The 16,649-nt window shown below is 43.1% G+C and overlaps 2 protein-coding genes and 1 pseudogene across 3 annotated transcripts in view; all 3 read left to right on the top strand.

Moving 5' to 3' along the window:
- The window catches only part of LOC147008074 (uncharacterized), a 14,848-nt gene extending 3,557 nt beyond the window's left edge, over nt 1-11,291 (top strand). Inside the window, exon 5 of the mRNA XM_085865771.1 lies at nt 11,169-11,291. Within this exon, the coding sequence (XP_085721897.1) occupies nt 11,169-11,181 (13 nt within the window). The 3' untranslated portion in view covers nt 11,182-11,291. The remainder of the gene's footprint in view (nt 1-11,168) is intronic.
- LOC147008075 (uncharacterized) lies at nt 171-1,456 on the top strand (annotated as a pseudogene).
- On the top strand, nt 9,659-16,649 carry LOC147008073 (uncharacterized). 2 transcript variants are annotated; one of them, XM_085865768.1, is made up of 4 exons: nt 9,659-11,344; nt 11,420-11,518; nt 13,080-13,142; nt 14,986-16,649. In XM_085865768.1, the coding sequence occupies exons 1-4, from the start codon at nt 11,194-11,196 to the stop codon at nt 16,263-16,265; spliced, it is 1,593 nt and encodes a 530-aa protein (XP_085721894.1). In that variant the 5' UTR covers nt 9,659-11,193; the 3' UTR covers nt 16,266-16,649. The 2 variants fall into 2 exon arrangements, with proteins under 2 accessions (XP_085721894.1, XP_085721895.1); XM_085865769.1 differs by having other exon boundaries at nt 9,660-11,344; nt 11,420-11,482.

The following is a 16,649-nucleotide window of genomic DNA, read 5'->3' as shown; positions in this document are numbered from 1 at the left end:
AAGTGTTCTGTGTGTGTGAAGGCCTTCAGTCAATTATCAAATTTATATCAACATCAAAAAATACATTCAGGTGTGAAACCCTACAAGTGTTGTGTGTGTGTGAAGGCCTTTCGTGAATCATCAAGTTTATATCGACATCAAAAAATACATACAGGTGTGAAACCCTATAAGTGTTCTGTGTGTGTGTGAAGGCCTTTAGTCGATTATCACATTTATATCAACATCAAAAAATACATACAGGTGTGAAACCCTTTAAGTGTTCTGTGTGTGTGAAGGCCTTTACTCAATCATCACATTTAAATGATCATCAAAAAATACATACAGGTGTGAAACCCTATAAGTGTTCTGTGTGTGTGAAGGCCTTCAGTCGATTATCACATTTATATCAACATCAAAAAATACATTCAGGTGTGAAACCCTATAAGTGTTCTGTGTGTGTGTGAAGGCCTTCAGTCAATTATCAACTTTATATCAACATCAAAATATACATTCAGGTGTGAAACCCCACAAGTGTTCTACGTATGTGAAGGCCTTTAGTCGATTATCACATTTAAATCAACATCAAAAAATACATACAGGTGTGAAACCCTACAAGTGTTGTGTGTGTGTGAAGGCCTTTCGTCAATCATCAAGTTTATATCGACATCAAAAAATACATACAGGTGTGAAACCCTATAAGTGTTCTGTGTGTGTGTGAAGGCCTTTAGTCGATTATCACATTTATATCAACATCAAAAAATACATACAGGTGTGAAACCCTTTAAGTGTTCTGTATGTGTGAAGGCCTTTACTCAATCATCACATTTAAATGATCATCAAAAAATACATACAGGTGTGAAACCCTATAAGTGTTCTGTGTGTGTGAAGGCCTTCAGTCAATTATCAAATTTATATCAACATCAAAAAATACATTCAGGTGTGAAACCCTACAAGTGTTGTGTGTGTGTGTGAAGGCCTTTCGTGAATCATCAAGTTTATATCGACATCAAAAAATACATACAGGTGTGAAACCCTATAAGTGTTCTGTGTGTGTGTGAAGGCCTTTAGTCGATTATCACATTTATATCAACATCAAAAAATACATACAGGTGTGAAACCCTTTAAGTGTTCTGTGTGTGTGAAGGCCTTTACTCAATCATCACATTTAAATGATCATCAAAAAATACATACAGGTGTGAAACCCTATAAGTGTTCTGTGTGTGTGAAGGCCTTCAGTCGATTATCACATTTATATCAACATCAAAAAATACATTCAGGTGTGAAACCCTATAAGTGTTCTGTGTGTGTGTGAAGGCCTTCAGTCAATTATCAACTTTATATCAACATCAAAATATACATTCAGGTGTGAAACCCCACAAGTGTTCTACGTATGTGAAGGTCTTTCGTCGATCATCACATTTAAATCAACATCAAAAAATACATACAGGTGTGAAGTCCTACAAGTGTTCTGTGTGTGTGAAGGTCTTTCGTCAATCATCATTTAAATCAACATCAAAAAATACATACAGGTGTGAAGTCCTACATGTGTTCTGTGTGTGTGTGTGAAGGCCTTTAGTCGATTATCACATTTATATCAACATCAAAAAATACATACAGGTGTGAAACCCTTTAAGTGTTCTGTGTGTGTGAAGTCCTTTACTTAATCATCAACTTTATATCAACATCAAAATATACATTCAGGACGTGAAACCCTACAAGTGTCCTGTGTGTGTGAAGTCCTTTACTTAATCATCAACTTTATATCAACATCAAAATATACATTCAGGACGTGAAACCCCACAAGTGTTCTACGTGTGTGAAGGCCTTTAGTCGATTATCACATTTATATCAACATCAAAAAATACATACAGGTGTGAAACCCTTTAAGTGTTCTGTGTGTGTGAAGGCCTTTACTTAATCATCAAGTTTATATCGACATCAAAAAATACATACAGGTGTGAAACCCTACAAGTGTTGTGTGTGTGAAGGCCTTTAGTCGATTATCACATTTATATCAACATCAAAAAATACATACAGGTGTGAAACCCTTTAAGTGTTCTGTGTGTGTGAAGTCCTTTACTTAATCATCAACTTTATATCAACATCAAAATATACATTCAGGACGTGAAACCCTACAAGTGTCCTGTGTGTGTGAAGTCCTTTACTTAATCATCAACTTTATATCAACATCAAAATATACATTCAGGACGTGAAACCCCACAAGTGTTCTACGTGTGTGAAGGCCTTTAGTCGATTATCACATTTAAATCAACATCAAAAAATACATACAGGTGTGAAACCCCACAAGTGTTCTCTGTGTGTGAAAGCCTTTAGTCGATTATCACATTTAAATCAACATCAAAAAATACATCCAGGTGTGAAACCCAATAAGTGTTCTGCGTGTGTGAAGGCCTTTTCGTCGATTATCACATTTAAACAAACATCCAAAAATACATACAGGTGTGAAACCCTTCGAGTGTTCTATGTGTGTGAAGGTCTTTACTCAATTATTAAGTTTAAAGAAAGTTGAAACCGTATAAGTGTTCTGTGTTCTGTGTTCTGAGTGAAATGAGGCACCGGAAGCGGACATTGAACTCGTGTACAAATTGAAAAGGACAATATTCCTGAAGGAGTTCTGAGTACCAGTAACTTTGGCCTAAATAATGACGATATGATGTTCATTGATTAAAATCTCACACAAAACCCAGGATTGTGAAAACATGATGCCAAAGGTAGAGAAATGGAACACTTGGACTCGACACATGTTCCAAATGCACGTTGTTTTGTAAAACAAGTTAATTTTGTTTTCATTCATCTTTGTTTTGTTTATTAAACCGTTTTTCAATACCTCGATGATTCTTGTGATTGATAAATGATTCTGGCATGGAAGCCTGAGTAGTCCAAGTTTGAAGTGCTTCCTCTGCACCAAGCTGTGTTCCATTGGTGGGTATCTTTCTATTTCTGGACCAAGCAACCAACCCAACACAGGTCCTTGCTCTGTCACAAAGTGTGTAAATCTCAAACCCGAGCATTAACAAGTGGAATCGAACTTGTATCAGTCAGTGTAGGAAGAATGCATTAATGTCGATGGTAAAAGGAGAGAACTCAAGTGTCTGACTGGATGGAATACTTTACTCGTGAGAGACGTGAGAATCCTACCGGGATAAAAACTATCTATAAATATAAAGTTGAAAGTGTGTCTGTGTTTCTCTGTGACCTATGCACGAGAAAAGTACTGGACTGATTCTCACCAAACTTCACATGCTGACAGAACATGTACCCGGAGGTGTCCCGATGTAAAAGAATTGTACTTCCGGTTTCCGAAATATGACGTCATCACCTGATTTTTGTAACGTTAATTTTTCAAGTTCAGCCGATTGACATGGGGCCACCATATACAATATATCTAACATATGATTTTAAGTTTTTGTTTGTTTGTTTGTCTGCACGCGCTAATCTCCTGAAAGGTGAAAGATAGGAGCTAACCACTAAAACAAAAAATGTCGGGATGGGCCCCGGGAAGGTTATAGGCTATGTGGCAAGCCCTCGAGGCCGGAGGGGGGGGGTGAGGGGGTGTGTTTCCCCCTCACCAACCCCCTTAGTCTATGACTGCCATGGCCCAAGAGGGAACTGATACTGGGCTCGTGTCAGACATATTGTGACGTCCACGGGACTTGAACAGTCCCGCCAACGTAGAATGAGCCGAAACGATGGAGGCGATTTATTTGTTTATCACCCAAACATGGCGGTTCTAATCGCTCCACCGCAAACGGGACGAGGAAGGTGGCACGAGTCACTTTTCACTGAGTTGATGATGTTTATTTGTTTTTTTTATAATTACCAGAAATAACAAGACTCGGCAAGAAGAGGGATCCGGGGCGATTCGACGGGATGGTGTGGGATCGGGCGTGGGGAAAAACACAGACAATTCCAATGAATATACAGTTCTCAATCCCTCTAAGGCGCCAAACACACACACACACACACACACACAAAACGTAGCAATCTCTGGTGGTCAGGCTGGACCGTGGTGTGGACGCAACTGTCCCTGGATCGGCGCCGGACGAGCCGGCCTTGCTCTCGCCAGGGGGGGGGCAGGAGAAACCTCGGTGCTGTCGACCTCTTGGTCCTGGCCCAAGTCCGCCCACAGTGAGGAGACACTGTTCCCCTTCCGTTCCCCTGTGGAGACAAACACTGCCCGGAGGCAAGCCGTTCTGAGAGAAACTCCATCCCTGCCCGTTAACAAAATTTCAGGTCCACTGATATGATAATTGACAATTTTATGCAAACTTAACCTTTTCTGATCTTTAACCGAAAAAACAGAAGAACAGAAAAAGAACGCAGAGAAAACACAGAAAAAACCCATTAAGAAACAGTAAGAAACCAGAAAAAAACCCACAAAATCCAGAAAAATGAAAAAACAAAAAAGAACCAGAAGAAACAAAGCAAACAGAAAAAAAAATCCTGAAAATGACAGGGTCTTTATTCACCATTATTTTTGGCTGCTGAACCCCTTGACTCTGAACAGGCCACAATTTTTTTTTCAATTTCCTCATATTATTGAATACCTGATCATCATCGCTACGAATCGCTGAGTACATTGCAATGCTTTTAAACACCCGGAGACACCAGCGTTCGTGGCTTTATTTCATTTCCATCTGGGTCATCACCTCGAAAATGTCAAACGAAGATCCAGAATTGACTAAGCAGCAGTTCCAACTGCTAGAAAAATGTTTGTTTGTCCAATTTGGACATGCTTGATATTTCGAGCATCTCCAGGAGGTGTGTGTTTAACACCACGGGTCGGTGATCGGGAATCGCTTGTCAACTCGCCACCTCCTTGGGAAAGGCACTGTGAGATCGTCCAAGGGTTGGTGCACAAACATCGACGTACGCCCTGCCTGCGAAACACCAGGATGGTCGTTTATCGCGGAGTCAAGATTCAAACTCACGATGGACAGTCTTTTCCACTGACAGCTCCATTAAAAAGGAAGAATCAGTAAACCAATAAGAGGTAGATTTCATAAGATTGCACACTAAGATGTTCAGTGTCATTAACATTGTCACATTGGTGCATCATGGTTCTTGTACCTTCACTGACCCAATCACAGCAGCTGTTTTTATGGGAGAGTCATCCTGCGCATTTGTGATGATATTGTTATGGATTTCACAATCCTGTCTGATGAATGCATCCACACATCCAGGTCCTCAGACAGTTATTTCCTTAAAGGCATGTTTATATTCGCCCCATCCCCATGTTTTCATGGGATCTTAAATGTAATGCATTGAGAAGGGTAAAGAATAGATCCCCTCTCTTAGGCCTTAGTTATGTTATTGCGAACGCAGTGAGCTTCATACTTAACGCGTGGACATGACAGAATAGGAAACAACAACAACAACACAATACCCCTGACTATTTGGAATCCATGTCGTTAGATATGACCTTTTGCTTCCGGTTGTTGTTAAACGCTGTGCGGTGTATAAACACGATTGGGTTTTATTTCTATCTTGTGAATATTACTTAATGTGTGCACATGAGAGAATAGGAAACAACAAAAACAACACAATACCCTGGCAATTGTGAATCTGTGTTGTTGGCTATGACCATTTTGCTTCCGTTTTTTTTTTTGCTTCTGTTTTTTTTTTTTGTTTCCGGTTTTTGTCATGGGGAATGATGCATGCCGGGAGATAATGACCGGAAGTGTTTATTTATTTATTCAATTATTTTTTTCCCAAAGTTAATTTTATACTTCCGAAAGTGATTTTTTTTTCATGACAGGAAGTGTTTATTTTGTATTTAACATATCCGGGAGTGATTTTGAAACTCTTTCCGGAACTTTTAATTTCTTTTATTCTTGACCAGAAGTGATCGTTTATTTATTTATTCAATAATTTTTTTCCCAAAGTTAATTTTAATAAAGATATCTCCCGCATCATCAAAAAATATTTTTTCATCGTGATTTACATTATTTATCGCTGATCCCGAATCCAGGCCGAAGTAACCGGAAATTGCGTCAAAATCATCAGCTGTGCGGCATTTACATGTACCACGGTATAGTTGGCAAGTATACAGTTGTGAACAAGTTTTATGTAAAGTCAGAAGCGAATGTAAGGAGAATTCTACGTTCGCTTCTCGGCTTTGCCTATTCCATACCAACTTGGTTTATGGATCCGCCGACGGTATATTTGCCGAAATGAAACATAAATATATAACACATTTTTAGCCTTTTATATTTATTCATTTTCCGCCGAAGGTGCAAAAGTTTCAAAACCCGAAATGTAAATGTCGGCATTTATTTTCAAAATATAATTTCGTACGTGCGCACCAAAATGCCGAGTCACCTTTAACCGAGCTGGGCAGTAAAGCTGCGCAGTCGTCTTCGGTTATGGCGTCTGAGCAGTGGCCAGCATGGTTCAGATTGACTGTTGTTTCTCGGGCGAAAGTGATTGTTTGAAGTTTTTTTTTTCTCTCTCTCTACCTTGTCGAGGCTCGTGTGAAAGCTAACACACAACGCACATCATGGGGGACATGAGACAAGAGAGGAGGGAGTGGGAAGGACAAAACAGTAGGGAACAGACATTAGGAGATCTGTGGAAGGGAGAGGTATGGGACGGGGACCATGGGGAATAGAAGATGGACATTACAGGGACTTTCAGGAAGGAAAGCAGGGAATTAGAAGGAGGTGGGCTTTGGTGGATTATCGGGGGTAGAAAAGATCGAGGATTTGGATGTGGGATGATTAGAGGTGGTGGTGAACAGCTGTTTTGAAGACCTGGAGGGAAGAATGGGAATGAATAGAGTGAGGGAGTTTATTCCAAAGGCGGGAAAAAGAGGAATGAAAGAGTGAAGGTGAGCAGTGATTCGTGATTTTGGTAGTTTTACCAGAAGGGGGTTGTTGGCAGACCTTGAGCGCCCTGCGGAAATGTGGTGGTTACAAATCGCAGAGAGAGCTGGGGGGGGCGAGGCTGGAGAGGAGACGGTAGAAGACAGAAAGACTACAGACCAACCTGCGGTGAATGAGTGAGAGGCCCAAAGACTCAGTCTTATTGCGGGAGATGCCGATGATCTGAAATGCCTTGGTTTCTACACTGTGAAGCCGAGAAAGGTGGGAGGCAGGAGCAGCAGCCCAGAGTGGAGAGCAGTACTCCATCAGGCTGTGGACAAAAGCTTTGTAAGTGGTCAGGAGCTCAGGTGGGCCGAGGAAGGACTTTGCACGACGGAGGATTCCCAATCGGCGACTGGCTTTGGAGGCGAGGTTTGAAATGTGGCTTTCCCAGGAAAGGTCATGGCAGATAGTGAGACCCAGAAGCTTGAAAGAAAGGACTTCTTCCAGAGGATTGTTGAGAAAGTGGATGGGGGGGTTTCTAAACGGTCCTTTTGAAGAGACATAGAGTGTGAGATTTGTCCGGATTGAAAGACATGTTCTACGTGTTGGACCAGTTTGTCATTTTATCCAGATCTGCAGTGAGCGAAGAAGTTGCTGCTTGCCGATCTGAGGGATGACCGATGGTACGGCCGAGGGTGGAGTCATCAGCAAACAGATATAGAGGATTTTCCAGAGAGTCCGAGAGATCATTGATAAAAACCAGAAAAAGAACAGGGCCCAGAACGCGACCTTGAGGAACTCCAGCCTGGACAGGAAGAGGGGATGAAAGAACTCCATTTATGGCCACACGGTGACTGCGACAGGAGAGGAAGTCTGCGAGCCATGAGTTGTTAAGAAGTATGTCAGCGGTATAAATTCGAGTGACTGTATTGGTAATTTAATCACGCAACATCTTGACGACGAATATTCTGGCCGAACGATTGCATCAATTCAGTGCAGCAGCAGGGATGATTCGCACGCTACTCTCGATCGTGCCGATTTTGTTTCCATCGAAAGTTGTACACCGCTGTTCGTATTGAAAGATTTTGGTGCCAAGTACGTCAAAGTTTCCATGCGAGATGCTGATATTCCGCCTTCAACGGACCAGAAATCAGCCTTTGATGTGCTCATGGGGATGGGGAGATGGTACGATCAGATGCCCACTGAAAACTAAGCTGGTTATGGCTCTGATTGACCGTTTTGAGCGTGTTGACTGCGAGTAGACACATTTTTTAAATCATATCCAGCACTATGCACTGGTGTGCACGCACACATCTACGACTTGGACAGTAATTTTCTCGGCATTGTTTCCATTTGTTTGATGATCCAACAGGTTCCTATAAGAAAAACATGCCACACTATATTGTAAAAACAAGTTTTAATCCTTCTTTATTGTTTTTCACATCAGATGATCCAGTGAACAATGGCATCCTGCATTTGAATGGTTTTCCATCTTCAATGTTTTCTTAGATCCTCCTGGTCCGGGATTTATATCCCCCCCTCCCACCTACCCTTGTCTTTTCCATGGAACATCCGAAAAAAAATCATAAAAATATATAATTTCTAAAAATTGAAATTATATTTATATTTCGACCTACACCGGGCGTAGTGGCGTGCGCCTGTAATCCGGCTACTCGGAGGCTTGGGTTGGAGGATCGCTTGAGGACGGGAGCTCTGTGCTGGGCCGCGCTATGAGAGGGTGAAGGGCAGCCCAGAATCATGGCAAAACCCAATCCTTATCCCTGTGTCGTAAGAGGCGACCAGGGTTGCGTCAGGAAGGGCATCCGGCGTAAAACCTATGCCAAATCAGTATGCGGATCATAACGGATGATCTGCTGTGGCGACCCCTAACAGGAGCAGCCGAAAGACGAACAACAACAACATTTCGACCTACCGAACCTACATTTTAGCTGAAGAACTGCGTAAACCAAGTTATAAAAATAACTAAGGCCTAATGGGAATTTTTTTTTCTTGATGACAGACACATTGATACATATTTCTTTCGCGAGCTCTGACATCAGCCATTATTTTTCCTCAGCATCGTTTATGCATGTATTTCTTTCGCGGGCGCCGACGCCCACCTTTTTTTGAGAGCGCACGGGTCGTCATGGTAACCATGCACAAGTGGGGCGGGGTGAGCTTGGAGGGGGACTATGCGCCCGCCGAGACGGGCCGCATATACAAAACGAATTGGAGATCCGTTCTGAGGCGAGAGAAGTAAGAGGAGGGAGAAGAGAATGAGAAAGAAAGCCATAGAGGAAAAAGGAGGAGAGAAGCGAGCAAGACGCGGGCAAGTGAGCCGAGAAAGAAGCGAGAGTTGAAGCATGCGAGGGAAGAAGCGAGCCAGAGAGGAAGTGAGCAAGTGAGCAAGCGAACGTGTAGTGCGCGTGTGGGTGTCTGACCAGCTCCAACAACGAGACAATTCGTCCTTCCCAGTATTTGAGCAAGCGAGCATGTGGTGCGCGTGTGGGCGAGAGCAGCGCCGACAACGAGTGAGGCATGTGTCGGTCACCAACGTGTGAGGTTTGCTGGGTCATTCACCGACGGACCGTGTGGGTCACTGGACGTCACCAGTTTCGTGAAGTGTGAGGAGCTGCCTGTGTCGCAGCACCAGGTTCTAAACCCGCGACAGACGATCTCGGTGCCCTCCCAGACGTCGACTGGCATTCAAGGCTGTTCGCGAGAGGGTGCACGGCAAGGCTGGGTGCTGGCGACGGACGTGGCACGCACGCACATATTTCAGGACGTTTTCACTTCACGGGCAACTACTCTCTGGTGAGCGAGACGACTCCTACCTCCCCCCCCGCCCTTGATTGATTTGCTGGGTACCCTTTTCTGTGTTTAGCTGAAAGTAAGTCAACCCCCGATAAGCATCTGCTCCCTTTCTCTTTCTTGGCATTTTGATTGATTTTGCCTGAGTAATTATTCATTTCGGTTGCTTTTCAACTTATTCATTTATTTACCTCAGAAAATATAGTTCTTTTTTAAAATGTATTTTATTATTAATATATGATTTTTGACTTCCAACATGTCCGTGTTTGTCCTTTCCGTCCATTGGTCTGGCATTGTCTGAACCGAGATAGACTGGGAGGTAATTACCACAGATTTGACCAAAAATAGTCGACACGTACCAGCGGTTAAAACGCTCGGCCGCCCTTATTAAAATCTAATCGAGATAACATTGGTGCTTTGCCGAGGGCACGCTCCCCGCTCAGGTAACCACGTGACCGAGTTAAACGGCGTAATTAGACGGTGGACACTGGAACTCGTGGTTATCTGGGTGGCGTTCGTGGTTCTAAAACAACCCACCGTACCACAACGTTAATTGTGAACGCTGGTCCCAGGTCCGGCTCTACCGAGGACAACCGGGGAATAATCCCCCTGAGTGAAAAGCTGGTGTCTCGGTATCTGAGGCTGCAACAATATCTATGTCGATCGATCCAAGTTGTTTCACCCTCACTTTGTTGTGGGGAATCCATACAAAGGGAAGTTTTACTCGAACCAAGCTTGCATTTCCATGGTTAAAAACAAATAATCAAATTACCTCCACCTTTCCACCCAAGTGTTTCCATGAACCGGCTGACCACCCCGTCCCCTGATGTCTGACTGAATGAACTGAGAAAGGGATTTGTAATCTGTTCACAAAGCCGGTAATAACTCGTGTTCTCTTCACAGAAAACACCACATTCCATACTCTCTTCAATATCATTCCTCCCTCCAGGTCTTCAAGACAGCTGTTCACCAACACCTCAAGTCATCCCCCCTTCCGAAACCATGATGTTTTCTACCCCCATTAAACCACCTCACACCCCTCTCCCCAAATCTTGTTTCTCTCTCCATGTTGTGCACCCTGTGCGCTCTCCCCAACCCCTCATCGTGACCTGCATCCCTTGTTTGTCCGTCTCCGTCGACCTTTTCCCTCAGTCTTGCTGTTGGTTCCCTTTGTTATGTTTGTCCTCATCTGTTTTGGGCCCGAGCCCTTCCATGAGCCTCCACCGTGAACTGGCGTCTTCAAAAGATAAAATTTCCTTCGATAACAAATTTGTTTGTGTTCCCACCATTTTCTGCTGACACTCCCTTTCAACTGATTAATATTATTGTTGTTCGGATTGGCTTCTGAGTTTTAATATTAATGACGTCATTATTCAGAATTTTAATGGTTTGGTAGTTTTGCCCGTAACACGATTAATTGATGTTTTCCTGTTTCGTCGGTCACGTGACCCTGCGGCGCGAATCTGCCGCTGAGAAACCGTGAATCTATCGTGATCACGTGATTTGTTTTTTCCCGGAATACTTCAGGTTCTCCCCTCGTGTTCCTCACAGTCTCCTGTGGTGAGGACGATGCGCGATGATCCGAGATCTCTCGGGCGAAGATCACAAAGCGAACACCCCGGGATCCACGAGCGGCTTCGATGGAGGAAACACGGTCGATCCCGGAGTCCGTCCCTCACACAGCGGGTCCATGGTCGGTTCACCCGAGGATAAGGAGTCCGGACCCGGTACGTGACGTTCTCTCCGTAACGAGATCTTGTGGTTCCTGGATGTTTCCTTTTCACGGATTGTTTGTGTTTCAGATGGTGTTGTGAAGGTGAAGATCGAGTCCGAGTTCGTCGATGATTCGTTCCCTCCATACGAAGGTTTGAACCACAAACTCATTCCCTCCACCACCGAAGGTGAAGGATCACGAGATGTCAACTAGTTGTGGACGGATTCGGATGAACCTTGGTGGACACGTTGGTTGGGTTCGTGTAGTAAATCCCTGCCCTTGTTAAGGCCCAGTCACACCTTGACGTTTTAGCCAGCAATGGCAACGTATTAAAATGTATGTAAAACGCTGGCTTACGTTGAACTTTTGATGTTTTTTTTTTAAAGATTCGGACGTATTCATCACGACTTGGTCTTATGCATAACGTATTAGTAACGGACACAGAACGTTTCGTTGTGTTATAGATAACTTATACCAACGAATGCTGAACCTGTTGTCGGCCTTCACAACCTATGCCCAACGATAGTCTAACTTATGCATAGCGCGCTGCACGCGTCGCCGACGATGACGTGGCGTATGTTATGAAAAAGCTGCCGCACAACGATTCAAGTCATAACCGCCGCAGAAATGGAAGTGTCAACATCGCAGTCACACCTTGGCGATCTTGCCAGCGTATGCCGACCTCTGAAAAATGCGTCTAAAACGCTGGCGCACGTCGAATACGGTATGGGTAAGTTTGGTATGCGTGAATAGAACGCTAAAGTACGCTACCATACGTCGTAGTAAGTGGAGTACGTCTTGTAATTTTAAACATGTTGAAAATTTTCCGACGTACTTGCTGTATGACACACGCTCCGCATGCGATGGGAATAAGTTGTACGCACGATATGCGATCGTTGACACACATCGACACACGTTACTTGTAAGGTGCTCATAAGTCGAAACACGTCAAGGTAATGGTTAGCGTCAATGTTCCAGACTCCCTGGTTTTTTTCTTCGGTATGACGGTGTTCAGTGTACAGTGCGGTTATTATTTAAATCGTTGAGCGGCAGCCTATTAATTTTATTATATTATAACCGCACTAGAAATCGAAGTGTCAAAATCACCATCATACCAAAGGAAGGAAGAAAAAAAAACCGTAAAAAAAAAAAACCAGGGAGTCTGGAACACTGATGCAAACCATTACCTTGACGTGTTTCGACTTATGAGTAACTCACAAGTAATGTGTGTCGATGTGTGTCACCGATCGCGTAACGTGAGTACAACACGTTACTCATAGGTTAGAAATAAGTTTCGGGTACGCTAAACATTACCTCGACGTGTTTCGACTTATGAGTAACTCACAAGTAATGTGTGCCGACGTGTGTCAACGATCGCGTGACGTGCCTACAACTTATGGCCAGCGTTATGCGGAACGTGTGAGTCATATGCTGGCATAAGTCTTAAAATTTCAAGCATGGAAAATTTGAGGACAACCCAAAAGTACAACGTTTAAAGCCAGCGTACAACGACGTATGGCAGTGTTTTTCAGCGTGCTCTCAATATTATTAAAACTTACCCATAACGTATTTGACGTGTACCAGCGTTTTAGACAAATTTTACAAAAATCGGCATAAGCTGGCGAAAACGTCAAGGTGTGACTGGGCCTTCAGTTGAATCACCTTGTTGTCCTTTGTGAATGAATGTGATTGTTAAACGGTTCAACGTTCCTGACTCACTTGGTTTTGTCCTTGTGTCTTTTTTCCAGATCTTGTTGTGAAAATGAAGATCAAATCTGAGTTTGTGGATAAATCGCCCTCTCAAGACAAAGGTGTGAACCTCATCGACATTGTAGTTATACCATTTACAAACAACGATTAATGTACATTGTACGGAGGTTGTTCTCCAGACAGACGTTGTACTTACCTTCATGACGTGTAGATACTCGAACACCAAGATCGTTCAGAAACCGAATTTGTTTTGATCGTCGAGACGTTCACGGAGAACTTGCACGTGGCCGACGGGTGTGATGGAATCGATCGGTCACCGACATGGACTCACATCCATGAAAATACCGAGTCCGAGTACACTGAACGGATCAGAACACAACAGAACAAAAGGAACGGGAGAGAGAGGGGGAAACACCAACAGCAGAGATAGGGGGAAACACCAACAGCAGAGAGAGGGGGAAACACCAACAGCAGAGAGAGGGGGAAACAAAAACAGCAGAGAGAGGGGGAAACACCAACAGCAGAGAGAGGGGGAAACACCAACGGCAGAGAGAGGGGGAAACACCAACAGCAGAGAGAGGGGGAAACACCAACAACAGAGGGAGAAAAACCAACAGCAGAGAGGGGGAGAAACACCAACAGCAGAGCCGGGGGCCAATACAGAGGACGGCGGACAAAAAGTCGGTGTGAGGAGGATTTGGGTGGACAAGATCGATACAGGAGACTCTCAGGAGGGAAACTTGAAATTTGGAAGGACAGGGTGGGGTGGGGGTTAATGAGGGTAGAATAGATCATGGTTTTGGATGGGGGATGATTTGAGATGGTGGGGAACAGCTGTCTTCAAAATCTGGAGGGGAGAAGGAGATTGAAGAGAATGTGCTTGGTTACACAGGCAGCGACAAAAGAGGAACAAATGAGTGGAGGTGAGCAGCAATCCTGGATTGAAGCAGTTCCACCAGAAGGTCAGGCCGGATTAGATCTGTGACTTGCTTCAGGTACCGTGTAAACCTGTAATAACCTGTTTCATGGTCGAGTTGTCAGTGACGAAACCGTCTCTCCTACCAGGTTTTCTGGTGAGAGTTCCCTGAAGATATCTGCTGCTCGAAGCATGAGTTGTCGATGATGTCATCATCAAAAAAAAGACCGTCTCCCCCACCAGGTTTCCTGGGGATGAGGGTGTATGATATGGACACCCAGCAGAATTATAAACAAAACCTGTCATAGGGTGGAGGAGTTCCTTGTGAGCTAACGCCATCCATCTCGAGTGACCAACTCTCTGCGGACGTCCTCCTGCAGATGGGATACTTTTTTAGGAGGTTTGTGGCTGGATTTACACTCCCGTCACCATAAAACCCTTCACTCCGCACAACCCACAAATGCAAAGGAATGGAGAGTTCCTCCGATGCTGCTGCCTGCCCTTCGCAGGGCAACTCTCAAAATGATGGGATTGGAGCAAAGCCTTTGCGACCCCCACTCCTTGATGATAGGAGGAAAAGCACGGATGTGTGTGTTTGAGTGTGTGTGTGTGTGTGTGTGTGTGTGTGTGTGTGTGTGTGTGTGTGTGTGTGTGTGTGTGTGTGTGTGTGTGTGTGTGTGTGTGTGTCTGTGTGTGTGTGTGGTTACCTCTCTTTCTCTCGTTCCTTGTCTTTCTCACTCTCATTTTACTCTCTCTCTCTTTCTCTTCATTCTGTATTTCTTGCCTTTTTCTTTCTCTCTCTCTCTCTCTCTCTCTCTCTCTCTCTCTCTCTCTCTCTCTCTCTCTCTCTCTCTCTCTCTCTCTCTCTCTCTCTCTCTCTCTCTCTCTCTCTCTCTCTCTCTCTCTCTCGTCTCCTCTCTTCCCTTCGCTCAAATTTTTTGATCCAATTGGAGTACATTGTGTTTTCTGTGTTAAATATTTCATTCTGAAAGGGATTTATTGATCCTCTTTGTGAATTGCCATTGCAGAGAAACAAATGAAAAGGGATTCCTGTTCCAACTGTTCGCCGTTGGTCGACACTGAAGTTTCCTTCAATCATCACGTGACACGGACTCTTTGTCAGAACGTTGATAAACTTATTGGTGTGTCCAGCAACAACGAGAACAGTTCTCTCAACATCCTAAAAGAGAATGTCGATGGAAGTCAGAAACCACACAAGTGTTACATGTTTTTGAAAGAATTTAATCCTTCATCAAATTTAAATCAACATCAAAAAATACATGCAGGTGTGAAACCCTACAAGTGTTCTGTGTGTGTGAAGGCCTTTTGTCGATTATCAAATTTAAATGAACATCAAAAAATACATACAGGTGTGAAGTCCTTCAAGTGTTCTGTGTGTGTGAAGGCCTTTACTCATTCATCAAATTTATATCAACATCAAAAAATACATACAGGTGTGAAACCCCACAAATGTTCAACATGCAGTAAGGCATTTACTCAATTATCAGATTTACACAAACATCAAAAAATACATACAGGTGTGAAGTCCTTCAAGTGTTCTGTGTGTGTGAAGGCCTTTACTCATTCATCAAATTTATATCAACATCAAAAAATACATACAGGTGTGAAACCCCACAAATGTTCAACATGCAGTAAGGCATTTACTCAATTATCAGATTTACACAAACATCAAAAAATACATTCAGGTGTGAAACCCTACAAGTGTTCTGTGTGTGTGAAGGCCTTTCGTCAATCATCAACTTTATATCAACATCAAAAAATACATACAGGTGTGAAACCCTACAAGTGTTCTGTGTGTGTGAAGGCCTTCAGTCGATTATCAAATTTAAATGAACATCAAAAAATACATACAGGTGTGAAATCCCACAAGTGTTCAACGTGTAGTAAGGCCTTTACTCATTTATCAACTTTATATCAACATCAAAAAATACATTCAGGTGTGAAATCCCACAAGTGTTCAACGTGTAGTAAGGCCTTTACTCATTTATCAACTTTATATCAACATCAAAAAATACATACAGGTGTGAAATCCCACAAGTGTTCAACGTGTAGTAAGGCCTTTACTCATTTGTCAACTTTATATCAACATCAAAAAATACATACAGGTGTGAAATCCCACAAGTGTTTAACGTGTAGTAAGGCCTTTACTCATTTGTCAACTTTATATCAACATCAAAAAATACATTCAGGTGTGAAATCCCACAAGTGTTCAACGTGTAGTAAGGCCTTTACTCATTTATCAACTTTATATCAACATCAAAAAATACATTCAGGTGTGAAGTCCTGAATGTGCTCAATGTGCGGTCAGGCCTTCACTCAGTTCTCAAGTTCATAGAAACATCAAAGAATCCCGATAAAAGTGAAACCGTACAAGTGTTCTGAGTGAAACGAGGCACTGTAAACAGACATTGAACTCATCTCCAAAATTGAAAAGGACAACATTCCTGAAGGAGTTGTGAGTAACAGTGACTTTGGCCTGTAACTAATGACGATATGATGTTCAATGATCAAAATCTCACACGAAACCCAGAATTGTGAATACATGATGCCAAATGTAGAGAAATGGAACACTTGGATACCACACATGTTACAAATGCAAGTTGAAATGTAAAACAAGTTAATTTTGTTTTCATTCACCTTTGTTTTGTTTATTAAACTGTTTTTGAATTCA

The sequence above is a fragment of the Eptatretus burgeri genome, chromosome 22 (assembly GCF_056783735.1).
Source record: "Eptatretus burgeri isolate ZD-2024b chromosome 22, Ebu_testis_v1, whole genome shotgun sequence".
Taxonomy (NCBI): domain Eukaryota; kingdom Metazoa; phylum Chordata; class Myxini; order Myxiniformes; family Myxinidae; genus Eptatretus; species Eptatretus burgeri.
Note: the sequence above shows the minus strand (reverse complement) of the source record. Positions and strands in the feature narration are given on the sequence as shown.

Bases quoted from the DNA above. Each gene is read 5' to 3' on its own strand.
- LOC147008073 (XM_085865768.1), top strand. From the start codon at position 11,194: ATGATCCGAGATCTCTCGGGCGAAGATCACAAAGCGAACACCCCGGGA. The intron at 11,345-11,419 runs GTACGTGACGTT...TTTGTGTTTCAG, and splicing joins GGATAAGGAGTCCGGACCCG to ATGGTGTTGTGAAGGTGAAG. The intron at 13,143-14,985 runs GTGTGAACCTCA...TTGCCATTGCAG, and splicing joins ATCGCCCTCTCAAGACAAAG to AGAAACAAATGAAAAGGGAT.